The sequence below is a fragment of the Scaptodrosophila lebanonensis genome, unplaced genomic scaffold (genome assembly GCF_003285725.1).
Source record: "Scaptodrosophila lebanonensis strain 11010-0011.00,11010-0021.00 unplaced genomic scaffold, SlebRS2 tig00000024-arrow-pilon, whole genome shotgun sequence".
NCBI classification, from domain to species: Eukaryota; Metazoa; Arthropoda; class Insecta; order Diptera; family Drosophilidae; genus Scaptodrosophila; species Scaptodrosophila lebanonensis.
The window spans coordinates 19132-47070 of record NW_022060538.1 but is presented as its reverse complement, the minus strand read 5'-3'; the positions used below and the strand labels follow the sequence as shown (position 1 = coordinate 47070).

Below are 27939 nucleotides of genomic sequence, written 5' to 3'. Positions count from 1 at the left end.
ACTTGCACAACGTATTCACATAAGCCATCTTTGTGCAAAAATTGGTGTCTCTAACTCTTATAGTCTCTGAGATCCAGGTGTTCATACGGACAGACAGACATAGATCGACTCGTCTTTTCACGCTGATCAAGAATATATAGTTTGCGGGGTTTGCCATGTCTCCCTCTGCCTGTTACTAATATACTCTTATACATTTCATGTACAGAGTATAAAACGTTAATTATATTAAATTAATGACTGAGTAAAAGATGCATTGAAAAGTCGAGCGCGCCATTCTCGAATTCCATTCCCGTTATGTTGTAAAGGGAAATGTTCATTTGAAGGCAAATACACGTATGTTTAATAGGAATGAATGTAGTAGAAACAAAATACATTTCAATATGTTTGCATTTATTATTTCTTCTTATATATATATATATATATATATATATATATATATATATATATATATTATATATATATATATATATATATATATATATAATTATAATTATAATAAAGTATATTTTATATAAATAAGATTAAAAACCAAATTTTCCTACATGAGTATGATTTAACTCTGATCTATTCCAATTTGCAAGATTAATTTAGTAATGCCGCTTCGTTTAACCGTCTCATAAAGAAATATGTAAAAATGGGAATACCATGAACTGTCCTCATATGTGAAAAATGGTCAAGGTGGATTCTTCAGAAATCATCATCAAAGTACAAGAAGTACAAAGTATTTTAGTAGTAGATGTATTGTCAAGGCAATATTAATATTACGGTTTTTTATACAAATCCGAAGTTTTTTGATTTAATAGCCATCAGCATCTTACTACGTAAAATCGATTTGCTTGAATAAAGGGGAATATAAAGTCGGGATATACAGGTATTTGCAGTAGGAAGATGCGAGTCATCAGCGGGTCTTATTGTAACGGATGGGAGAGGCTGAAATCCTTCCTCTGAAGCAGGTAATGCTGGTGATCCTGTCCAGAAATAAACCTACAAATATAAAATAGTATTTTTCCAGTAATAAATGAAAACCTCAAAATACAAACCAAGTCTTGGCGTTCCAATGTGTTCATTTTTTCCACAATACTCCAAAACCACCTTTTAAATTTCAGTAGTTTATCGGGCCCTTCACTGGACTCGTCATTAAATGTAGTATATGAAATTAGCGTTGATACATTAATGTCCCCTACGCCATTTAACAATAACCGCAGGTCCTCAGCTGTAAGGTTATTCATGCAATTATCTGGCAAGACGTCAAAAACGCCGTCTTTTAGAGCCTGAAGATATATAAAACCAAATTTAATGTTTTGTCGAATTTAATATTTGTATATATTCACCTCAAGTGCTTTTTCTTGAGATTTAATCAGTCTATATTCTGTATAACGTCTTATATATTCAAATATGTTGCTGGATGTTACAGCTATATCGCGGCCTCCGGGGATCAGTTCACGACTTCCACCGCCTTCTTCTTTCATTAAATCGATTCTAAAATAATAAAACAAAAAGATTAATGAATGTTGAAGAGCATTGGGCTGGCATGGGCAGCCTTAAAAATTAACACGCTTTTTCGGAATGATTGGTAAACAACGACTAGCCTAGGCGGTAATAGATAGAAAGTAAAAATGTTGTTAAATGTTGTGTCCCGACTTTGAAATACTCTGTACATATGTTTACAATAATTATAGAAATAAAAAAAAATTAAGAAAATGTAAAAAAAAAATTTGGATCGATTTTACCTCTCTCGGTATTCGAACTCACGTAAAGGATATATAATTGCACATATACAAAGCAATTGCGTCTATGTTAGTGTATGAATGTCTAGGCGCGTCTATTTGTATATGTGTCAACATGTTTGCAGTCAACCAAAGCACCAGCATCAACAACAGCTGCGGGCAGCGCTTGGGCAGCAAATATACAAGGTGTGTTCCAAAGTAAACAGGTCTTTTTTTAAAAAAAAACGGAACAAATGTTTTTTTCGGCAAAATCAATTTATTTTATTCAAAATAGTCTCCTGCTTCAATACAGCTTTTTGCACAATCCAAAAGCATGTCGAACGAGTGTTTTAGCTCGTTGGCCGGTATGCCCGCCAGTATGCCGGTGCAAGCCTTTTGAATGGCCTCTACGTCTGCATAACGCTTCCCTTTCATGGGCAAATGCATTTTTCCAAAAGGTAGAAGTCGCACGGTGCCATATCAGGTGAATACGGCGAGTGCTTAATGGTTAAAATGTGGTCGTCAGTCAATTTGTGCGGAACAAACCGTGCACACACCTTTCGTAAGCCCAAATGTTCGGTCAAAATGCGATAAATCGATGTTTTGGAGATGTTCAATTCCATTTCCATCAATTTCAATGATGATTTCGGCTGATTTTTGATGAATTCACGCACAGTTTCGATGGAATTTTCGGTGATCACGAATTTTGATTGGCCCACATGTTGATCGTCATTTATGTCCTCACGAGCACTTTGAAAACGTTGAAACCACTCGTGCACTCTGCTTCGGGATAGGCCATCATTGCCATAAACTTGTTACATCAATTGAAACGTTTCGGTAAAAGTTTAACCAATTTTAAGACAAAATTTAATGTTGGGTCTAGCTCATTTTCGCACCGATAACACAAACATACTGACACTTAAAACTCAATAACTTCACTTCCAATCGATGAAATGTCATGAAATTCTTACTGGACAATCGATAAAGATAGCAGATTCTAACGTACCAGACATATAGATAGCGCCACCAGGAGGCGCTTGATTCAAAAAGTCCTGTTTTTTTTGGAACGCACCTTATATTTATGGCTATAACTTCTTGTTAAATCGGTCTATCATAGTGAAGCTTGGCATACGGACACATAATAACTAACTGGGGGTATTTCCCAAATTTGATTTCGAAATTCCAAGAATTACGGGAGTCACGATTTGCGGGGAAGAGGGGGGAGGGAGCGAAATTCCAAAATACACATTGTCTGCGTATTCACATAAGGCATCTCTGACTAAAATTGGTTTTGCTAGGTCTTATAGTCTCCGAGATATAGGCGATTATACGAATGGAAAATTGGGAAAAACCCCCATAGGGGGGAAATCAAAAAAATAAAACAAACTTGCACAGCGTACACACATAAGGCATTTTTGTGCAAAATTTGGTATCTCTAGCTCTTATAGTCTCTGAGATCCAGGTGTTCATATGGACAGACTGACAGACAGACAGACAGGGCTAGATCGACTCGTCTCGTCATGCTGATCAAGAATATATATACTTTGTGGGGTCTGCCACGCCTCCTTCTGCCTGTTACATTTTCAGCTCCCGCAAACCTAATATACTCTTGTACATTTTATGTACAGAGTATAAAAATAAAACAAACTCGTATAGCGTACACACATAAGGCATCTTTGTGCAAAATTTGGTGTCTCTATCTTATAGTCTCTGTGATTCAGGTGTTCATACGGACGGACAGACAGGGCTAGATCGACTCGTCCCACTGATCAAGAACATATGTACTTTGTGGGATCTGCCACGCCTCCTTCTGCCTGTTACATTTTCAGCTCCCGCAAACCTAGTATACTCTTGTACATTTCATTTAAAGAGTACAAGTATACAAAATCTTGAAACATAAAGGAGAAATCGACCTAGACATGTCCATCCGTCTAGATGAACGCCTGGATTTCGGAAACGGTTGAGTGCACATTAACAAAACTTGGTATTTGGACGCTCCTAGTCCCTAGGCTACACGAGTTTATTTTATTTTTTTTTTTTGATTTTCCTTTCTCTCCACCCAACAGAATTTCGTCAATACTGTGAACATTTTGAAAGCTACATATACCAAACTTTGCAAACGTAATTTATATAAAATTATCTACTTTCTTTTTCAATTTCATTTAAATCGGTTAATGCTAAGAAAAGTTATTAGCAAAACAATTTCACTCCGGTACTACGCCCACAAGCTGCAAGTTCGCTCTTCTTCTTCCTTTTGCTTCGGCTAGAGGCGCATATACCTCAGTGTCGGAAGTTTACCTGGGTACAGGGTATTTCACTGTATTTAACGGTATTTCACGACTTTAGCGTTCTCTCTTGTTTTTAATCTGATCGACCGCAACCTGAGTTGGTATACTCTATTATATAAATAAATTGTAAAATTTGCTTTTCATACTCTGTACATTAAGTGTATGAGTATACATATTAGGTTTTCAGGAAATGGAATATGTAACAGACAGATAGAGGCGTGGCAGACCCACCAAAGTACATATATATATTCTTGGTCAGCATGACAAGAAGCGGTCTGACCGTCCGTATGCCTTATGTGTGTACGCTGTGAAAGAGTGTTTTTTTTTTTTTTATACAACCCCCTTCCCCCTATTACTGATTTTTGGAAACGCCGTTCGTATAATCATCTATATCTCAGAGACTATGTATTTTGGAATTTCCCTCCGTTTCCCCTCTCCCTCGCAAATAACGATTTTCCATAGCTCCCGTAATTTTTAAAATTTAGAATTCAAATTTCAAGTACCTCCAGTTAGAGATTAAAAGCCTGTATCCAAAGTTTCATTATGATCGACCGAGTCAACAGGAAGTTATAGCCATATACGTAATCACTGCCTGCGGCTATTGTTGTTGTTGCTGCTTTGCACAGGCACACGAGATACGCACAGACTGGCACAAACACGAATAGACACGCACACTATGTTAATGTGCAGTTATAACCCCTTTACCCTTTTTATTCGATGTCGCGAATACAAACGGAGGTAAAATCGAAAAAAAATAATTAGTAATTTTCTTAATTTTTATAATTGTTCTACAAATATACAGAGTATTTCGAAGTCGGCTAGCTTCTCCACTTGTTCTCAAAGAATAAATTAGATTACAAAAAAAAAAACGCAGACAAAACAGCTGGGTAAAGATATAATGGATGAAACGGATCGCGCACATTCCGCCTTGAAGTATATACACACAAGCATACCATCATACAAATTTCACACATCACACATACATACATATGCCTGCCGAGCACGAGCACTAGTTTTGTGCGAATGTATGTAACACACAGAAGGAGGCGTGGCAGATCCCACGCAAGGATTTCAGAAAGTATAAGAGCTAGAATAACTAAACTTGGTATCCCGATTCTCCTAAGTCCGAGAAAGTACGAGTTGGAGTTTTTTTTTTGATGCACCCCCCACTCCATAATTATAAGACACCTCAAAAATTTTACTTTCAACCCTCGCCACGTCTTTGTTTTTTGTATTTTGAGAAAAATTATAATAATTTGGGGGTATAAGGGGTATAGGCTTTGCAAAACCTTGGTCATTCCTTATTTGAGATAAGCTTTTGAAAGTACCGTTAGCTTTACTAAGAAAGCTCACATTTTTGCCTATCTGCAACTGTATCATAATGATAAGACACATATTAAAAATTGCAACCAATTTTAAACCAACCAATCTTCAGTAAACCAAATAAAATAAGACATTTTTATTTAATGCCACATAAGTATCCTGTAAAGCAGCCTGCTTCCATTTTCGCTAGATAACAGAGAGAAATCCTACATTTTCATGCATGATAATGCGAAAATTCATACCATTCGCCAAACTATGGAATTTGTGCAATTTTTGAAAAAATAAACTAGCCAGTGTCCTAATCCCATTCAAAATATTTGGGGGATATTAGCACGTCAAGTTTACTCCGATAACAAAAAAATATGACAATGTTTAGGAACTCAAAAAGTCGATTTTAAATAAGTGGAATCGACGAGAGCCAATTTAACTTTAACCACTCATAATTTTATGGACAATTTTTGGGCATGGAAAGGCCCAAGGTCGGCATCTTAATTATTAACAATTGTCAGCTGCATACCCTTTTGTGTAAAATAAATTACTTTTTAATTTTTCAGCAAAAAATACTAATATGTCTTATCATTATGATACAGTTGCAAATATGCAAAAATGTGTGTTTTCTTAGTAAGGCTAACGGTACTTTCGCAAGCTTATCTCAAATAAGGAATGACCAAGGTTATACCCTATATATATCTGTTATTTTTATTTTTCTCAAAATACAAAGGGAAATGACGTGTCGAGGGTTGAAAATAAACTTTTTGAGGTGTCTTATAATTATTGTAAGCACCTTACATCCCATAGTACAAAAATTTAATTATTTAACTGCGTTAATTCTAGTATGCAGATAATACTTACACGAAACTTAACTCCATGCGGTTGATGTTTTCCTCCCCTTCTTTTGATTGTGAATTTTGAATAATTTGCCTAAAAGATTCATATAATGCTGGATCGAAGAAGGCCAAGTCATGAAATTTAATTTTTCGATTTAATATGTACTTAAGCACATGTCTCTGCAGAAACAAGGGCAGCAGTTCATTTTGCAAAAGACACAGTCCAATAAGTCTGACAAATGAAACCAATTTAGTGGATTTTTTTCTTGTTCGTATTAAGGGCCAAAACTTACCTTCCAATATTTCTAAATGCATTAATACGTTCAAAGGTCGCAAAACCTTGTCGTGGGGTGTAAAATCCACGTTTTCCCGGAGAATAAAATAAGGGTTCATTATCATCGTCTACGGGTTCTACTAGCACAACCGATGGAGATTTTTTTGACGAGTTTTGGGCATTTGCTTCTGATTTTTGCCTAAAAGTTATTACCTCTACAGCTTCATTTACTTTTTGACGAAGCGTTTCGTCTGATGACAGAACAGACAAAAGTTGAGGCGTAGGTATCTCCAGTAGCATGCCAGTAATTTTTGAGGCGTGTGTAGTATTAATTGAGTTTATCTGTTTAAAACATTTGACATTTAAAATATTTATCGAAAAGATGCTGATTCAGGTTTACTCACCTTTGGATATAGACGTTCTCCAAGCTGCTGTAGATGAACAGAAAGATGCTCGTTTGTGCTCTCAGCTATAGTATTATCTTATAAAAAAACACCATGTTATATATAAATAAATGAGTACATGCGATTACGTACGTTTTCTCAATGTCAAATCAATCAATATTTAAAAATAAGAACGGGGTTTAAAATCACATATACCATAATAAAATGTTGAAACATCGTTCACACACACAGTAAACTATAATCGGACATTGAGAAAACGGGTCGTATAATTACCTCCATTACTTGATGGTATGTATGGTCTAGCATCATAATTCAAAGCTTTCCGTTCACGAGCTGTGCGCCACAATATTTTACTACCTGTACCTCGTCTTTGCAAAGTGGGCGGATCTCGACTGGAACCGGAAACGGCTCTGCTTCGCAAAATGCTAGAAAAAGGTACCCCATATTTGTTGTGGGTTGTTCCTGCTTGCACTGACTCAAGATTTGGCATTTTGGCGCTGGCCAGTAAGGCCTCAGATATGGAGGTATAGAAGCTGCGCGCGACCCCAGAACCTTCGCCAGGCTCATCTTTAAAAGTAACTTTAACTCTATTAAACGTGATGGGTGGTTGCGCACGCCGGTTTTGGTTTCCAAATTGGGCGTTTAATTCTTTAAAGGTTTGAACTATCAAGCTTTCACGGTTGCGTTCCAGTTTACAAAGCACCAGGTCACGTTGCTGACCATTTCGCAGTTTTTCCATATGACGTCTAAAACGCATTTCCTTAACGGGAAAACCACGTAACTCTGGCAACACGGATCCGTGTTCCATACCCACATCATCCATGAACACGCGCCCAAATAAATCAAGCGCCAATTTCCATCGACTTAGTAAAAAGTTCCAAGATGGTAACTCCGAAAAATTATTAGTGTAAAATAGTGACCCACGAATCGGAAATACCAACGTATGTAACGCTGGCTTTGCACGATTATCATTCCACTTAGATTCCTCAATTTCAGAAGCCATCACAGAGGGAATCGAAGAATTATTACATTCAGACAATCCAATATCACCGGGTTTTATGCCGGAAGTGCCAGCTCGCACAATAACGCTTCGAACTGATGGCGTTAAAGCGGACCTTTGAAACGCAGTCTCTGAGTCTCTTGAGCCCACAGTAGTAAGATTTTGACTTTTGCTAGGAGCTATTATAACTTCTGGCCTTGTAGCCATTATTACATCCGTACGGCTTGAACTTGCATCATCTGTTACGTGATTGTCATCTGTCTGCATAGGTTCGGCATTTTTAAGCTGCGTGTTGCTGGATCCTAAAATCGTGTATATTTTAATTGTTATATTTAAAAAAGTGAATTCATGAAATTACCATCATTTCCTTTAGCAGATTTTGAATCATCTAAGCATTGTTTTTTTTTTAGTTGTACATAAATATTTTGGTCTGAAGTATCATCGACCCTATAACCGCTTTCTAATTCTGTTGGATCTGTTTTTGAAAGTGTTGTTGTTGCATCGGACCATGTCGAAACATTCTGATTATTGGGACTTTCATCAACTACTGATTCGTCTGTCTTAAGAAAATTTGAGAAACCTAATTTTGTAGGCGAGCCACCAATGGTGCTTTTGTTGAAATCGCTGGTATTGTCAGCTGCTGTACCGAGTAAGGGTAAATTAGCAAAAAGCTCTTGCCGCTTTGAGTTCGGTTGCAGTAGGTGAGGCTTGTCGGCAAGTGGCATAGCCATGTCAAGCGGAAGGTCAAACCCGTCTGGTGCTGAACAGCCCAAACTCAAAGTAGAGTCTGACCTAGTGAAGAACGCATGCTTGCGATTATTAATCAGAAATGATGGTTGTGTACTAGGATGCAATTCTGCACAAGTTTCCTCTATAGTCGTTAGTTCCTCGTCGGTGTCTTCATTCTCTCCGGTTGGGAATAGATTTCCTGCACGACCAGAAATAGTATCACTCTTCTCATAAAACCCTGTGTCGTTACGCATGTAGTATATAAAAGCGTCAAGTACGTATGCGACATGCCGCAATGCTGTTATATCTAAGACAGGCAGTGCATCTCTATGTTCCGAAGTATGTGCGCGCATCAGAGATAAGCAGTATGTGAAAAAATCCCGTCGAGAATTAGAGCCTTTAAAAAAATGTTACCGTTATATTAAACACCACACAAATCAGTTTATAAACAAATAATTGGTATTTAAAATTAAGCAAAAGTAAAGAAAAACAATTATAATAGTAAAGCATGGTTTGCGGCCGTATCGTTTTTTTTTTTTACCGCTCATTCATGTGTGTAGTTAAGTTTATAAGTAATTTTATATTACTATAATATAATCTTTTTAAAATGAAATCATAGATTTAAACCGATTCTAACATAATATTTGAAGTATTTAATTATTAATTAAAATACTTACCTAATACATTAATTCCCACAGAAGCGGATGTCGCAGACGGACTTGGTGATTGGTTGGTATTAGACTGAGCACTTAGGTTAAGTGGATGCAATGGATGAGTTGGATCTGTATAATTTGTTAGATATGCTCCAAATTTCAGCTGTGCTTCAGTACCGTCCATCACTGAAAACATCCAATCCCATGTAGGTTTCAGACGCCTTTCCATAAACCCCTTGTTTATAAATAGGAGAATTTTTATTAGCTGGTAAATAAAAATATATCGTTTTAAAGATTACCTGCACTGCAACGATGTCATCGTTATTTATTTTTAATGAAGTTTCAATATTATTTGCCATGTTGTATGACAAAATGCCTAACAGTTCGGATATTTGGCGTATAGTTATACTAAATGCACGTGCTAGATTGCTTGCTGTAGTCGCCATTGTGTGAGGTTCGGTAGACGGTGCACCCACAGCTGTGTTAGCCGGCACAGTAGAGCGGCGTAGTGCCATGGGGTCTATAAAAACTAAATTCGACCCTGTTGGAACACGTATCGATGACCGAGAAGTGTCGCGACTTCGAATAGCCCATTGCATTGTTTGGGGTGCCAAGTCATTCCGGGAATTGGAACTTGTGTTGCGACGTTCGAGCTGTTGGTCTTGAAAAGTAAACTCGTCTGAGTGATCATCTGATTCTCTATCATCTGAACCGTCCTCCTCTTGAGCTGATGAATCTCCAGACTCGTCTTCCAGAAAAAGTACACCAATATCTGCAAGGATAGCTTTTTAATTCTTAAACTCTTTTAATTTTTAAATTTTTCATGTTATAACTTTCACTAAAAAGTTTCTCCCTCACTTTAAAATGGAAATTCATTTTGATAATTTATATACAAAGTATATTCAGTGGAATTGGATTTAGAGAAATGTACATAGGAAGTTCTACGAGATCCTTAGGATCTCAGGAATTATACGAGTTAGAATCATCAAGCAGCTTGGAAGTGCAACTTTAGTAATATCAAAATGTTTGGAGTTTAAAAATACCGCGAATTTGAACAGTAATTTTTGGTTTTGCCTTTGTGAAATCTAATCACATAACCCCATATTTTATATAAAGTCCATGTCTCGTTTAACATAAATTCGCTTAACCCGAGGTTCCCCACGAACGCAACCCCTATTATTGTATTATGTGCTACATAATTAACCATCTTAGCTTTTGTATAAATTACGGGTATAAACAGGTTTACAAACAATTTGTTTGGCTTCACATAAACTAGAGTGTAATATATCACCTGTTTCTGAACCAACAGTAGCTCCAGTTTGAACGCTGCGTTGTGCATCTTGGTTGCTTTGGTTATCATCCGAATCGGATTCCGTTTCAGCGTCATTAAATGTAAAATCGTTATCACTTTCGTCCTCTGGCATACCGTCTTCATTTCGTTGATTTTCTATTAAATCATCGTCCTGGCTGTGCGAATTGCCTTCTCTAATTGTAACCTCCTCCGATTCTGAAGTATCTCTAAGTGCTGTAAGTAAGCAGATAGCTTGCACCTCCTAAGACTATATATCTATTCACATACCGTCCATTGGAACAACTTCGTAGTTCTGTTGTATTGAAAAGCCACTAGATTGATCGTGCGTGCTATCATGTGTAACAATTTGCTCAGAACTTGACTCTATATTAGACGGCGCCAATGGTTCGACACTAAATAAATCGTCAGAGTTCTGAAAACATAAATTTGTTCTACATATTCGATTTAATTCGGAAGCATTTTAACTTACATCAAGATTTGAAGAAGTCGTGGTGAATGGAGCTGTTGGTCGGACTACACCAAGCCTCACTGGGGCAATCAGAGCTTCGGATACTTCACAAAGTTCTTCAATAGAAATCCGATGCAGTGTTTGAAACACTTTTACACAGCTTTGCACATATTTGCTGCAAGTCGAATGATTCTTCCGTTTTTCTGGGTTCGGTTGTTTTTCCAAATTAAAAATAACAAACACACGTGATACAGAACGAACAAATCGGCGGGCAACTTCTTCTGCTTCGCTAGAGCGCCCTCTTAATCGAAAGTTTTGCATTTCGCGCACAAGAGTTAGCAGTAGAGTATCTAGGTGATCACTTGTACATTTAACTATAAGACTATGAGTAAACTTGTCTAGTAAAGTAGAACCTTGCTGAGATTGCAAGAAAACATTCAAATTTTCCTCAGGGTTCTGTGAGTTTGTATCATTTTTCTCAGCTCCGCACATAACCATAGAACGCACAGCATCCCAGTGAATTAATAGGCGTTCGAGCGCTTTTCTCGCAAACTTTGGCGGCTCAAGATCATGATCTGGCATATCGTTGTCAATATCCAAGGAGGAAGACTTCCGACTGGATGTGGCCGCACTGGCGCCGTTTCCAGCGCTGCCGTTGTTACTTACATTGCGCACTCGTACATTAAAACGATACTGCCTTTGTTCCACTATCTGTCGACCAACTGTCTGAATAAGGAAAAGTAAAATAGATTCACCTTTGGAGTTGAACTTGGTAACTAAATCAGTACAGGAAATTAATTTACAGAGCAGTGCGAATCGCTTCGTAAGATTTCCAGCTATAAGTGCCTTACACTTGCACTTTTCCCAACAGTCGCAATATGCAGTCGGCGCAGTGCGTTTAAGTTTGCAATCGTGTCCCTTGTGGCAGACTCGAGCGCACTCGGTGCAGCAGCATAGCGATCCGGTTAATCCGCATGTTTTGCACTCAAAAATATTTTGATTAATATGATCTGCACCAGTCCACGTGAAGGAGCATGTATCATTGTAGCAAATTACATGGAGTGGAGATTGATCGGCGGGCGACCCAGCAGGGAATATCATTGATTCCTTGAGCAGCGTGTCCTGATCAGACAGCATAAGTATGGTGTTAAGAAGAATAATTCCGGCCTCATACGCACGAGAAGATACAGCTAACATAAAAGGTGTTTGGCCTTGTGCATCTTTCGCACTCAGAAGCTGGCACAGATAAGGGCGTAGCGCAGCACTTGAGCACATTTGTTGTAGGGTTAAAATAGCATGCTCACGCCGTTGTAAAAGATCAAGTGTATAATTAGGCGAGCCCAATTTGCTTGAAGTGCTGGGCCCTTGAGAGGATGGAATTATTTTTGAAATTTCATCCTCTACTAAGTCAGCCATATTTTGAGCTCCTGAAGAATTTATGTTGTTAGAGGATTCTGCTGGCCATGGTAAGGGTACATAAGCGTGGTCGTCACTTGTATTAGGTAACTGTTGATTTATATGCTCTGGTTGTTCTGTGTTGATTAGTCGGTGCATCATGTCACGTAAGCTTATGCGATTCTCTCTGTTTAATGCAGATGCAGAAGACGCTCCCATACCGGCTGACACGGTAGCAAAACTGGAGCCATCAGTATTGCCGCTAGTACCGGTAAAACCAGTACCGTATGCCGTTGAAACACCAGCACGTGGTAATGAAATGCTAGCAGAGGGTGACTTCTTGTCTGATACACTGTTTGATGTGTCTACAGCATCTTTATTGGACGTTGGTGCACACATTATCACACATGCGTGAAATACATTTCGACTACCGTCACAACGTTCTTCGATAACTGGAATCGTGTCATCACGGTCTTCTTTTTCAAGTCGTGCCAAAACTGCAAAACTATTTTTTACATCGCAACGTAGTATATGTGGCATCAACTTTTGATTCTCGAAAAGTAAGGCAATCATGCACACTTTTGATTTCAGATTGACGCATGATGTAGCTGGCGGTAATGATATTGTGGTCATAGTTACTGATTTTACTGGAGGCAAGTCGAACCATTGGGGATCTTTTATAGATCCAATGCAGTCCTTAGCCAATGGGTAAAGGGCGGCATTTCCGTCCTTGAGCACAATCGTGCTACTATTGCCATTGCAGTCATTGTTGCAAGCCATCGATATTTTGGCAGCAGACGAGCCTACAAATGATGTGCAGTCTGTAGGAAATTGGCAATTTTGTTCTTGTTTGCTGTTGTACAAGTTATATAGACTGTAGTACAGTTTTCCGGCTACTTTCTTCACTACGTGAATTCCACGTGTATCCGCTGACATTGTAAGTAACTGCACACCCATTGTATCAGTTCCGTGACTAATGTTTATTTTTTTAGGTTGCTTTTGAAGCCAGTCTGGTCCTCGCGACGTCATTGCATTTCGGAATACCTGCACATCCTCACGACGTAGCAAACGACATTGTTGCCAATCATCCTCCTTGCCTTCCTCCTTTGGAACAGTATTATTTAGGTAATTTCCAGTCGATGCTGGGAAGCGTACAGCCACGAAATCTCCATCAACTTTAAGCACTTTGCCAATTGGACCTACTTTGTCCTCGACAAAGACAATATCTTTGAGCTGCCATAATTCTTCGTCTTTTCTTCCTTCTTGGTTACTATTGCTATCATCCTTAGTTGTCATTCTCTTAGTACGTTTATGGGACGTGACACTACCAGTATCACTGCAAGTGCTGGATGCGGGTGAAGGCGGTGGTGGCATATCGATTCGGTCGTTTGACTCTTTACTTGTTGAGTTTATTTGTACGGCTTTGCTGGCAGTGGTTTGCGCAACTGCTGGCTTAGTAACATCTTTTTCAGCATGTGAATGTGTGCTGGAGGGGCCTGGAGGGGATTTTTCAGGTAGAACGCCACTGCCGATATTTAAAATTTTCATGCGGCAAACATCGGTGAAGTCCCATACTGAATTCAAAAGTTGTCCAACCTTAGGTATGCCATTGGTGCACGTGAATCCAATGGATCCCGTTTGATAAATGGGGCACTTCTTCATGACAACTTGAGATCCTACACTGACATCCGAGGTGGTAACCTTGAACGGCTTCTTAGTTTTAGTTCTGAATTTATCCCACAAATAGCGTCGTTGATCAAATGGTAATACGCCCCACCAATATATTGTATTGCTTTCTGTTTTCACTGCTGTGTATAAAGAACATACATGGATTGTGGATATTGGGTCCATAATGAACTCATTGAAAACATAAGCTGAATGCTCTAGTTTTGCGCCATGTTGTCCCAATTGTTCGTCCATCCAGGTGGCTACTCGGTTAGACTCTGTCACTACAGAGCAGCGTATAAAGTTAGCAGAAATTAATTCCACCTTCTCAGTTATGTTGAGAGGTAACGTTTTAGGATGATAAATATTATCCGCCTGAAAATACATAAATTATGGAATTAAACGAGAATGGAATGCTGAACTCAATATTTTCGATGTTTTCTTTATTTGAGATCTGTCCTGGGTTGGATAGTTATTAAATTATTATTTAATTAAAGAAATGCTAGAGTCGAGCGGGCTCAACGCTTAAATACCCTATACCTACTTCCACAAAAAAAGAAAAAAACAAGTAGAGAAGCTAAAGTCGGGTGTCCCGACTTTTAAATACTCTGTATGTATATGTAGAATACTTTGCGTGTATGTGTGTGTTTAGGTGTGTCTGTGCAAAGCCGTAAAAACAACAACAGCTTCGGGCACTGTTTGGGCACCTCTATATATGTATATATATAAACCAGTTTGTCCTGACATGTACAGTTTCAACAGCATACATTTACATCATCATGTCCATGCGGGTTAATATGCGTGTACGTATGCAATACATAATTACGTCAAAGCAGCAACAACAACAACAGCTGCGGGAAGAGCTTCAGCAGAGAAAATATTTACGGCTATAACTTTCGTCATTATTAACCTATCTTATTTAAACTTGGCATAACTGGATGTATTTGTCAACTCTGAGTACAAAATTCCAACAGCGAACTTCACGCCGCCGTTTGTGGCCGTAGTACTAGAGTAAAATTTGTTCTCTAATAACTCTTCTTAGAATCGATTTAAATTAAATTTAAAACAAAATTAGATACTTATATATAAATTACAAAGTTTGGATTATGTTACTTTTTAAATATGGACAGTATTGACAGATTCTGTAGCGGTGAGATGGGAGGGAAAATCAAAAAAAATAAAATAAACTCGTGTACCTCAGGGAGTAGGAGCGTCTATATACCAAGTTTGGTTCATGTACGGATAACCGTTTCCGAAATTTAGGCGTTCGTCTAGACGGATGGACATGTCTAGACCGATTTCTCTCGACATGCTAATCAAGAATATACTTGTATATTTTTTATGGGGTCGGAGATGCCTTCTTCTGTTACATACTTTGCACAAACCTAATATACAGGGTGCGCCATCTTTTATGTCGGTATGTAAACATTGAATATCTTTGATAATAAACAACCGATTTTCAAGTATGAGATATTTTTATTTAATTTGGTTCTGTACAATTTCTTGAACTGAGGTTTTCAACTCTGGTCTACTCAAATCAATCGGTTCACTAATGACAAAGTTATATATAAAGGGTGTGGCCACTCGATTCTAAAAATTTCAAAAATAATTAAGCGCAGCCGTAAAGTTATTTCCTCATTTTTAAGTAATGAGTATAACTATGGGAAAAATATGAAAGGTTGGCCCTCTTCTGTGATTACAGCAGCTGACAAGCGAATTATATTGAGGCTCACCTCAAACTCACACGACTCAGCCGCCAAAATTAAAGAAAAAACAGCTGTTAAGGCGTGTGTTCGGACTGTACAAAGAGTTATTTCAAAAGCAGAACACTTAAAGCTCCTGAAAATAAGCACCTCTAAACCAGCTCCGAAAGGCTCAACGGCTCGATTTCTGCCGCTCGAATATGAGCTGGACCAAGGAATGGGAGCGTGTTGTCTTTTCAGATGAACAAAAATTTTATTTGGAGGGTCCAGATGGCTATGCTTACTACTTTCATGATCTAAGAAAGGAAGAGCATACTTTAGTTTATATATATATATATATACCATATATATATATATATATATATATATATAGCGTGTTAAAATGAAGACCAATAAAATGTAATCTTTTTCATTATTAGGTTCAAAATATGGTATAACCTGACTCCTTGCATTTTAAATTGTATTATAAAAATGCTCATAAATTATATTATTAAATTAAAAATACATACAAGAAATTTATAGTTTGGAAACTTACGTCTGATTTATATGGCTCGCTCTCTGACCAACGCCACTGATGAAGTTCTCCGTTTTCGGATAACGCAATAAATTCTGAATATAACGCTCCAATTGTTTTGAATCGAGTAGTAGATTTATCAGGCCATGGTTGAAGTTCTTCTGATATCCAAATAGGAGATAGCGTGGTAGAACATTCTTTTTTTTTTAAATCTAGAACGAAGAAAGTTTGTAAATGCAGGACAGCTATTTAAATTTAAATATAGATACCAGCGTCTTTTTCCCACGAGTAATCTTCTTTACTTATCCAACGGCGGGGCCCATAGTACTGACGATCACGCCAGCGACTAAAAGCTTCACGGTCAGCGTTCGCCGAAGAAATTTGTGCAGATAAACTAGAGTTGCCAGACAAAACTCCACTTGAAGATGTCGATGTACGGTGAGATTGGTTAGTATCTGCGGTGCTTGAGCTGGCTGTATTGCTCCGTTCACTACGTATACGGTCGAAAAGCAAACTAGAAACGAGAAGATATGTAAACCTCTGGCATGCCTTTTAATAATCTCCGTAGAAACCAATTCAAAAGAATTAACAGTTTAAAAATTTTCATTGTGGGAATGGAAATAAAAAAGTTTTTTTTTTTTTTTTTTAAATTCGGTTATGTTTAAGAAATGGGTTTTGTGGAGACTATTTTTAGACCCCCAATTAAGTTGCGTGTCCAAAAGGCAGCCGGATTTTTCTTTCTGAATAAGTGTAAAAACTTACTTTCTAATGCTCGAGTAATTGCTAAAAATTTCTTCTGAAAAAAGGCCATCGGATGGATCAATAATGACACTATTGTTTTCACCAGTAAATCCATTGTCCAATAATGAGATTAGATCTTCTGGTACGTAATTATCGCCACCCTCTTCGGTATCCTCTGCTTCTTCATCATCCCGCGAAAGTAAGTTGTTTACAGCCAAATTTACATCAAGGTTCGTTCGCTGGGGATGAATATTTAATCTTTAAAAACTATTCTTTTGAATATACTTTTGTTCTGCTTACCTGAAGCTCTCTGATAATGAGGTTTCTACTTTTTCCTTGTAATACCACTTCAGCTTGAGATATAAGCTCCTCCGGCACATATGTTGCTGGTACAGTTACCAGCGGACGATTTGATGAACTTCCGCCAATAATAACACCTGTACTTCTTGACCCAGAACTTTGACCCGTCGACCCAGATCTGCCAGTTGCACGCAGCAGTCGTGCTCTAGACCGGGCCATGGGCCTAGACGATGATGGTGCTTTTGGTGCACTTGTGGTTGAAGGTCCACTAACTACAGTACTGTAAAAACACGGGTTTAGATTTGTGTTTTGCATAAAATAATATTAATTTTGTACATACTTCTTATTTTCCAATTTCGTCAAGTCTAATTTTTCCGAGTTTATAGAAAACGAAACCCGGAATGCTTTACCATCCTCTAAAAGAACTCCGATATGGCTTGGTCCGATCACTACTTCTTTGACTGGAATTTTCAACTGTTCAAATATTCGATGGGTGCCATAACCAAATCGGTTAACTTTTTCAGACACTTCGCGAATCCTGCATATCAAATAAAATGTAGTTATATTTTTTATATTCAGTAACTGTTTCAAATTAAACAGATAAAATATAAAGTAATCCATATTTCATAGTCGTGCCATAAAATGTTTCTACTTTTTGGAGGTATCAAATTTGTTTGTTTGTTTATTTAGGTACATATTGGTTTTCGTGGTTAAACGTTGCATTTCTAAAATGTTTCTCTCATTCGGTCGATTGTCACATCTTTTATTTTCGCATTGTCAAAGTCATCTGTGGTTTATCCTATCATTCATGCCAAAACTGTCGGTATCCAAAGGGTAAAAAGTATAATAGTTAATTGCAAATGTGTGTAGCACACAGACGGAGACGTGGCATTATATACAAAGTATACCAAAGTAAACAGGACTTTAAAAAAAAAAAAACAGAACAAATGGTTTTTCGGCAAAATCAATTTATTTTATTCAAAATAGTCTCCTGCTTCAATACAGCTTTTTGCACGATCCAAAAGCATGTCGAACGAGTGTTTTAGCTCGTTGGCCGGTATGCCCGCCATTATGCCGGTGCAAGCCTTTTGAATGGCCTCTACGTCTGCATAACGCTTCAAAATGCGATAAATCGATGTTTTGGAGATGGTCAATTCCATTTCCATCAATTTCAATTATGATTTCGGCTAATTTTTGATGAGTTCACGCACAGTTTCCATGGAATTTTCGGTGATCACGAATTTTGATTGGCCCACATGTTGATCGTCATTTATGTCCTCACGAGCACTTTGAAAACGTTGAAACCACTCGTGCACTCTGCTTCGGGATAGGCAATCATCGCCATAAACTTGTTCCATCAATTGAAACGTTTCGGTAAAAGTTTTACCAATTTTAAAACAAAATTTAATGTTGGGTCTAGCTCATTTTCGCACCGATAACACAAACATACTGACACTTAAAACGCAATAACTTCACTTCCAATCGATGAAATGTCATTATTTTGTGTGGTCTGCCACGCCTCCTTCTGTATGTTACATGTACCATCGCACAAAACTAGTATACGTTTGGGACAGGGTATATTTATTTTTATCATTTATACAATTTTTTTATAGTTTCGGATAATTTAAGAGTTGGGTGAGGTCCACTATAGCAACCCTTTCTTACTCAGTTCGGCCACTGCAGTTATAAAGCCAGTCGTTCTCTCGGCGGCAATTACTCCGGCATATAACCTGTTTGAAGGACACGTGGTAAACGTGGTATACATAGGTATACCCAATTAATCTGCACGGGAGACGAATTGATTTACATACACCCATATGCTGCATTTGTGGAGGTACGAAAGCAGGACATAATTTATATAATATATGTTTGGACATATGTACCAAAACTAAGAGCATGATTCCCTGACTTTGGTTTAATTTGTTTTTTTAATTTATCGACCTCCCAAAGAATATATATTCAGATCTCAGGATCTCAGAATGTACAAGAGCTAGAATTACCAAACTTGGTATCCAGGTTACCCTAAGCCCTAAGTAGATTAAGTTTGTTAATTTTTTTTTGATAATTCTCATAATTATTGGACTTTGACTCAAATTTGGCAAATACTTTCAGTTGGTGATTATTAGTCTGTGTGCCAAGTTGCATCATGATAGATCAATTTTGAAGAAAGTTATAGCCATAAATGTAGTCTCTGCCCACGAATCTGATGTTTTGTCGGTACAGGATATTTCACTGTCGGGCTTATTCCACTGTATCGTTCTCTCTTGTTATGTTGTGGTTTTGTTAAGAATTTTTTGGTCGCATCAACTATGATGAGAGCTATTAAAAATATAAAATGAGCAGAAGGTCAAAAATCTCTGTTATGCTTAAAATCGCTGGTGTCCGATTGTCAACCGTGATCGCGTTCCCAAAAACGTATTAAATAGGATAAAGAATATATAAAAACACCCATACCGTGCGGAGTTCCGCAAAGTGTTTGCCTTGATTCAACCCTGATAATTTTTTAAACAAAATCTAACGAATGCATAAAAAAATTATAACATTAACATTCACGTATACTTTCTCATTTAAATGTTGAACGCCGAGTTAAAAGATTAAAATGTCAATTCCAGATCCTTCCTGGATTAAACCAAATTATAGCGTTGTACTCGAAACCACCATAATTCTTGTTTAGCAAGCCAATCGACAATTTAAAATTATAAATGTGATTTTTATACCCTGTACCCAAAGGGTACAAGGGTATATTAGTTTTATGCGAGTGCACATGGAACACACAGAAGGAGGCTTGGTAGACCCCACAAAGTATATATATTCTTGATCAGCATGACAAGCCGAGTCGATATAGCCATGTCCGTCTGTCTGTCTGTATGAAAGCAAGGATCTCCGAAAGTATAAGAGCTAGAATAACCAAACTTGGTATACAGATTCTCCTGAGACCGAGAAAGGACGAGTTTGTTCATTTTTTCTGATCCACCCCCCCCACTCCCCCCCTATTACCGATTTTCTATAACTCCCGTAATTCTTGGAATTTTGAACTAAAATTTGGTAGTTACATTAGATTAGTAATTATATATCCGTATACCAAGTTTCATTATGATAGAATGATCGGAAAGAAAGTTATAGCCATATAACCAGGCCCAATGCACACATACATACATATGTACAAGTACACAAACACGCATAAGGCACGATTCTGATATAAATGTAAATGTATGTATGCATGCATGGAATATTTTATATTTAATTAATTAATATTTAGTTAATTAATTAAATTAATTTAGTTAATTAATTTAATTAAATTAATTAATTAATTTAATTACTTTTTTGTGGGGTGGTACAGGGTATTTAAGAGTTGAGCCTGCTCGACTTTAGCATTCCTTTCTTGTTTATATTCTACTTATGTCCACCAGTGGTGGAAAAAATAATAGAAACACAAAATTTTCTTCGTTTATTCGAATTTTCTTCTATACAAATGTTTTCTTTCAGCGTGTAATTTTTTTTATCCTAAATATTCATTAGATTACATGTTTAAATTTAAAAAAAGATAAGGTTTTCCAAATTTAGATCGCGAAAAAAACCTATTTGTTTCTTTTTGGGTTGGAAAAAAAAAAATAGAAACGACATATTTCAAACTGAGAAAAATTAGTTTTTTAATTCCTAGGAAGTAACCATCTATACAATTTGGGATTATTACTAATATTTGGTAGTGCCACCATGATTTTTGAAAGCTTCTGTGCCCGGACGACTTATAGATTTCGCCAGTTTGGAACAAGTTGTGGGGGATCAATGGCGTATCAACTTCCTGCACTTTTTTCCATAAATCGTCTCTGTTTTTGGACTTAAGCCCAAAAATATTCTTTATTAATATCCCACATATGTGGGATTCAGGTCGGATGTTTGTGAAATCCGTTCCATCAAAGAACGTTTGATTTCATGGAACCTTATTTTTGCAAACTGCCAAGTGGGTTTAGGGCCATTATCTTGAAAAAACTCCCACATTTCTTCCTCGGAATATGGAAGCAATATGCTTTAAGTATATTAACGTAATCCATGGCGTAGATACCAAAATATTTGATCAACACCCAAACGATAAATAACATACCCATAGGCATTATGTTGACACTTCCAGCTTTAATAGTTTTTATAGTGTATTCCGGATCATGAGCTTGATTTGGGGGGCGTCTTGCCATCAGATCCCAACAAACTTAGCTTAGTCTGGTCTATTCAAATCATCATCAAATCGGCCTGAGAATTTTTGTTTTTATAAGTCGTGGTACTTTTCTTGCAGAATGTGCTTTCAAATCAGCATCTACGAGCCCTAACCACTATTAATTGGTACGGCCAGCTTTTTTTCGATTGTGTAACTTTCAATGACCTTTTTATACTCTGTACATGAAATGTACAGAAATATATTAGGTTTGCGGGAGCTGAAAAATGTAACAGGCAGAAGGAGACGTGGCAGATCCCACAAAGTATATATATATTCTTGATCAGCATGACGAGACGAGTCGATCTAGCCCTGTCTGTCCGTCCATATGAACACCTGGATCTCAGAGACTATAAGAGCTAGAGATACCAAATTTTGCACGAAGATGCGTTATGTGTGTATTCTATATGAGTTTGTTTTATTTTTTTGATCCCCCCCCCCCACTTCCCCCTATGGGGGTTTTCCCGATTTTCCATTCGTATAATCGCCTATATCTGGGAGACTATAAGACCTAGGAACACCAAATTTTAGTCCCAGATGCCTTATGTGAATACGCAGAAAATGTATATTTTGGAATTTCCCTCCCTCCCCCCTCTTCCCCGCAAATCGCAATTTTCTCCAACTCCCGTAATTCTTGGAATTTCGAACTATTTGGAAATACCCCCAGTTGGTTATTATGTGTCTGTGTGCCAAGTTTCACTATGATAGACCGATTTAACAAGAAGTTATAGCCATAAATATATTTGCTGCTGCAGCGCTGCCCGCGGCTGCTGTTGATGTTGCTGTTTGGTTCACTGCGAAAATGCTTACACAGACACGAATAGATGCGCATAGGCATACATACACTCACACAGACGCAATTCCTTTGTAAATGTGCAATTATAAACCCTTTACGTGAGTTCGAATACCAAGAGAGGTAAAATCGATCAAATTTTTTTTTTTTTTCTTAATTTTTTTTATTTTCTATAATTATTGTAAACATATGTACAGAGTATTTCAAAGTCGGGACACCCGACATTAGCTTTTATACGTGTTTTATTTGTGGGTGATGATTGCACAAACATATTTATCTTTTTTTAAAAGGCCATTGAATTACCTTTAATTTAATATCAAAACATGCACACGTTTCACATAATACTGCACAAAAACCATTTTAATAAGACAACTTCATAATACACGAAATATTTTTGACCATTATAAGTATTTTTATAAATAAGGCTGTAAAAAAGTGAAATGTGAACATAAATTGTAAAACTAACCTTATATTAAAAACATATGCCTTTGAGTTGTAATTTTTAATAAGTTTTCTAATTTTTGAGCACGATGGCACGTGGTAAGCCAGCTTGAGAGTAAGGTCAAGCTTCAAATATAGAAAAATTCAAATTGGGCAACAACTATGACAAATTAAGAATCAAGATAGAACGCTACAGTCGAGCAAGCCCGACAGTAAAATAGCCTGTACTCTCCACAAAAAAGGGAAAAAAAAAAAAATTAAAAAAAAAAATTAAATTATTAAAAAAAATGAATGAATGAATTAATTAATTCAATTAAATTAGAATACATGTTTATGTTCAGTTTTAACAGCATACATTTACATCACGTACCTATGCGTGTTTATATGCGTGTATGTATGCAGCACAAAGTTGAACCAAAGCAGCAACAACAACAACAGCTGCGGGCAGCGCTGCCGACAGAGCTGCAGGCAGCGCATGAGCAGCGATTTTACTTATGGCTATAACTTTCTTCAGAATTGACCTATCATAATGAAACTTGGCATACAAACTCATAATCACCAACTGGAGGTATATACCAATTGGGTTCGAAAATCTAAAAATTATGGAAGTTATGGACGAAAACATAAATTGCGGGGGAGTGGGGGGGTGCATCGAAAAAAAACTCAAACTCGTACTTTCTCGGTCTTAGGAGAATATGGAAACCAAGTTTGGTTATTCTAGCATACTTTCTCTTATACTTTCTGAGATCCTTGCGTTCATACGGACAGACGGACGGACGGACAAGGCTTTATCCACTCGGCTTCTCATCCTGATCAAGAATATATATACTTTGTGGGGTCTGCCACGCCTCCTTCTGTGTGTTACATACATGCGCACAAAACTAGTATAGCCTTTCACCCTTTGGGTACAGGCTATAAAAATCGTATGCTTTCTAAGTCTCTGGTACAAAATAGAGTGCAAAGGTATAGAAAGATTGACAATATTCACAGTAATACAGCAAACGGAGGTCGAGTCTCGAAAATGACTACACGTGACAAAATGAAGTTATAATTCAAAATCAGCGAAATACTGTGAGAGATATAGCGGCAAAATGGTCTGAAAATATTGGGAAAACAGTAAAACATGAATGGACGCGACAGAAAACGAAACGAACTTATTATGGCTTCTTTAAGGTATGATTGCAGCTCCTGCTGAACATAACAAATAATTTTGATGTCTTTAGGCCAAAGAAAAACGTTTGCTCACAGCTTTGCCAATAAAAAAAACGATTGCTATGGGCGGTGATGCTCAAAAAAAGTAATAAGAAAGAGTACGGAGGCATACCACAAAGATTGTCTTAGGCGTTGAACCAAGTTTCTAGTAATCACAATGGTGAGGATGCATGTTAGCCAAGGGTGTGGGACACTTTACTTTATATATGGAGCTGTACATGCAGAAAAATACAAGTTTATCTTACAAAGTAACCTCATTTCACAGCTTTGTGACTGTGGGAAATACTTTTCAACACGATGTTGCACCTACACACCCTGCAAAAACAACCGATATTTGGGTTTAAGAGAATAGTATTGATGTCCCAGATAGGCAGCATCAAGCCCAATAGAAAACTTGTGGGTAATCATTAAAAGAAAGCTGAAAAACGACCCACAACGTGCTCTGTCTGGATTAAAATCAAAATTACAGAAAATGTTGGACTTTATAACTCTTGAGGAATGTCTAAATTTAGTTATTACTATTAAAACGAGAATTAATAATATTATTTAAAAAAAACGGTGATACTCATGTTTAATTTGTAAATATTGTTGCCGTACCAATTAATAATGGTCAAATAGTTCGTGTATAGTGAAGGTTGACCTATTTAAATTGATTTTTTGCATTATTATTATGTGAAACGTGTGCATGTTTTGATATTAAATTAAAGGTAATTCAATGACCCTTTTAAAAAGTATAAATATGTTTGGGAAATAATCACCTAAAAATAAATATGTCATTGAAAGTTGCACTATGAAAAAAAACGTAGCCGTACCAATTAATAGTGGTTAGGGCTCGTATTAGCCAATTTATTATTGTACGACTAGAAACAAGTCTATTTAACTGCTTTCATAGATCTCCTGATGAAGAAATTGGGTGTTTTTTGACTGCCGTAAAAGAAGTTTCTAAACTTTTTTAGACTTAGCTTAGCAATAATATTGCAATTACAGCCATTGATTTGCTTTTATTTTTATGCTTAATTATTATTATTAACCCCGACCTATTCTTATCTTTATACCACTATTAAGGAGAAAATTTTTACAATAATTGTTATTTTGAGCTTACCCTTTACTTATAATGATAAAATATTACCAAAATAAGTTTAATGGGAGCTTTACAACCCAAAAACGTAGTCACCTAACAAATCAGAGCACTCAGCAAATCTGTCAGAATACGCATTAAAACGAAATCACAATGAAGTACCTTTAACCAATTATCGTGCATAGTATAAGAAACCCATATAACTTGCCCAGAAATTCAGGGCTGGAGTTTTTAGTGAAAAGTGGAATGTCGTTTCTATTATTTTTTCCACCACTGCATATACAGTGAGTCACAGCTTATTTCGTGCAGGCGTTATACAAATTTTTAAAACGCCGTAGCAAGAAAACACTTTGTTGAATCAACATTTAACAAGTTTAGTGAATTTCGAACATTGCTTTATTTTGACAAAACAGAAATGGATCATATTGCAACCAAAACAAGAGAGAACGCTACAGTCGAGCAAGCCCCACAGTACAGACAATACCCTGTACCCAGGTAAACTTCCGTCACTGAGTTATATGCGCCCATAGCAGCAGCAAAAAGAGGAAGAAGAAGAGAAAACTTGTTGCTGCAGTTTGTGGGGGTTGTACTGGCGAGAATTTGTTTTGCTAATAACTTTTCTTAGAATTGACCGATTTAAATAAAATTTTGAACAACAGTAGATATTATATAAATTATGTGTGCAAAGTTTGGTTTAGGTAGCATTTGAAATGTGGACGCTATTGACGAAATTCTGTAGCGGGGGGAGGGGAAAATTAAAAAAAATAAAATAAACTCGTCCTTTCTCGGACCTAGGAGAATCTGGATGCCAACTTTGGTTATTCTAGCTTATATAGTTTCTGAGATCCTTGCGTCATCCAGACGGACATGTCTAGATCGATTTCTCTCGTCATGCTGATTCAGAATATATTTACTTTATGGGGTCGGAGATGCTTCCTTTTGCATGTTACATACTTTGCACAAACCTAATATACCCTTTTTACCCTACGGGTACAGGGTATAAAAAGGTCACAGCTTATTCCGTCCAATGACTTACGTTCGCGAGCAATGTCGAATGGTTAACTGAAATGGAGTTCTTCTTCTTCCATTGCAACTAGCAATGGGTTAACTAATTTATTTCCATAAATTTTCCGTTTTTTCACAATTCAATATAAATATTTTAGCATTTTTAAGTATGGGTCGCTTATTGGGTCGTTAATTGGTGCTCCTCCTCTACAGAAACTCTCCTCTGTGTGCTGGGGAAATACGATTTCAATGGTCGACAACCTTTAGGAAGCCGTTTATGTCCACAAGAAATAATAATGTGTCAACTTCAAATTGCCAATGATCTCATTCTGAAGCCAATCTCATGGTGGGACAACATAATTTTTGCAGACAAGTCCATATTTAATACCTATGGACCCGGCGGAATGAAGCGGGAACGGCATAAACTGAATAATCCGCTTCAAAAGAAACATTTTATTCCCACATTTAGGCACGGAGGAGGAGGTGTACATGTTTGGTCCTGTATGTCTGACTCCAGAGTCGGGAAAGAATCATGGATAACATATACCTCACCAAATTGAAAACTAATTTGCTCCAAAGTACCAATATGTTAGGTTTGGGGGATCTTATTCCATTTTACCAAGGCAATGACCCAAAACATAAATTGGGAATTGTGCAAACTTGGCTGATCTGGAACTGTCCACACGCTATGATTCCCCCAATTTTGAATTTCGCTATTAGAAAACGGAAAATTTGAAACAGAAATGACCCAAAGAAGGCCATATTGGAAGAATGGCAAAAAACACCATTAGAAACTACAAACAAATTTGTGGCTTCTATCAACAACCATTTGAAAACCCTTATCCAATATAAAAATGGCCAAACCAAATATTAATTTAAAATACATTTTTTTTAAGTATGAAGCCACTGCAAGAAATAAGCTGTGACCTAAAATTGTCGTGCCTTTTTAGTTTTTGTTATTTTTTATTTAAATATTATTAATAGAAAACAATGCAATACCTTTTAAAGTATATATTAAGTTATCAACAAATTGGCGTTTACCTTTCTTTGGTTCATATTTTGCCGGTAATGGCATTTGAAAAGAAATTTTTGCGCCTGCACGAAATAAGCTGTGACACACTGTATCTACATCTATACATATGTATGTATGTATTTATATATTAAACGGTCGTTATCGCACCTGTGGTATTGTTTTCACTTCTAGATATACATACATATGTATGTTGCCAACACTAGGAAATATTTCTTACTGGAGAAATTATTGGAGTAAGTGGAACTCGATAAATATACGGCTACGCCCTATATATGTATACGTATAAGATATTTTAAAAGCGAACGCTTTGTTAACAAATAGCAATGCATTATTTTTTATACTCGAGCAAATTTACATGGATTTGTACATACTTACGTAGGTACATAAGTTTGTACCCACACATTCATATGAACATACACACACGTGATAAATTCTATAATATGTATGTACATATGTACAAACATGAAAATGCACGTTTGTTGTAGTATCTTATCATTAATTTATGATTAATTTTTTAATTTAGCATAATTTTAATCCACATCACGTATATAAAACAATTTCTGAGCACGTTTATATATTAATTTAGATTATAGGTACATATGTAAGTTCTCAGATACAAATGTATACGAGCAGAAACGGATCTGCATAAACATGTGAGCAATACTTTACCTTTCAATGAATTGTTCATCTGTTCCAGGGAGAGGCTGCAAAACGAATTGCATCGAAACCATTGTTTCTTTTAATGATACAATGTCAATCAAATCTCTACAAAATTCGTACAATCATAGAATATGTTAAGCGAAAATGGCAACCGAATATAGTGGTGTCATTAATACACATATCGATGACACTAACATAAGAATCCCAATATATCGATAGGAACTTAAA

At 36.9% G+C, this 27939-nt stretch overlaps 1 protein-coding gene across 3 annotated transcripts; it reads right to left on the bottom strand.

Moving 5' to 3' along the window:
* Window positions 1–722: 722 nt before the first annotated feature.
* LOC115621776 (E3 ubiquitin-protein ligase hyd) lies at window positions 723–27939 on the bottom strand. 3 transcript variants are annotated; one of them, XM_030515532.1, is made up of 19 exons: window positions 27721–27939; window positions 17623–17820; window positions 17283–17562; window positions 17004–17221; window positions 16511–16755; window positions 16263–16453; window positions 10986–14399; window positions 10784–10928; window positions 10496–10729; window positions 9504–9952; window positions 9229–9439; window positions 8181–8948; window positions 7096–8124; window positions 6823–6899; window positions 6438–6760; window positions 6170–6376; window positions 1332–1479; window positions 1041–1271; window positions 723–984 (listed from the first exon to the last, which is right to left on the bottom strand). In XM_030515532.1, exons 1-19 carry the CDS (start codon window positions 27780–27782, stop codon window positions 772–774), a joined length of 8643 nt encoding a protein of 2880 aa, XP_030371392.1. In that variant the 5' UTR covers window positions 27783–27939; the 3' UTR covers window positions 723–771. The 3 variants fall into 3 exon arrangements, with proteins under 3 accessions (XP_030371392.1, XP_030371390.1, XP_030371391.1); XM_030515530.1 differs by having other exon boundaries at window positions 9504–9976; window positions 27721–27938; XM_030515531.1 differs by having other exon boundaries at window positions 9504–9976; window positions 16511–16731; window positions 27721–27938.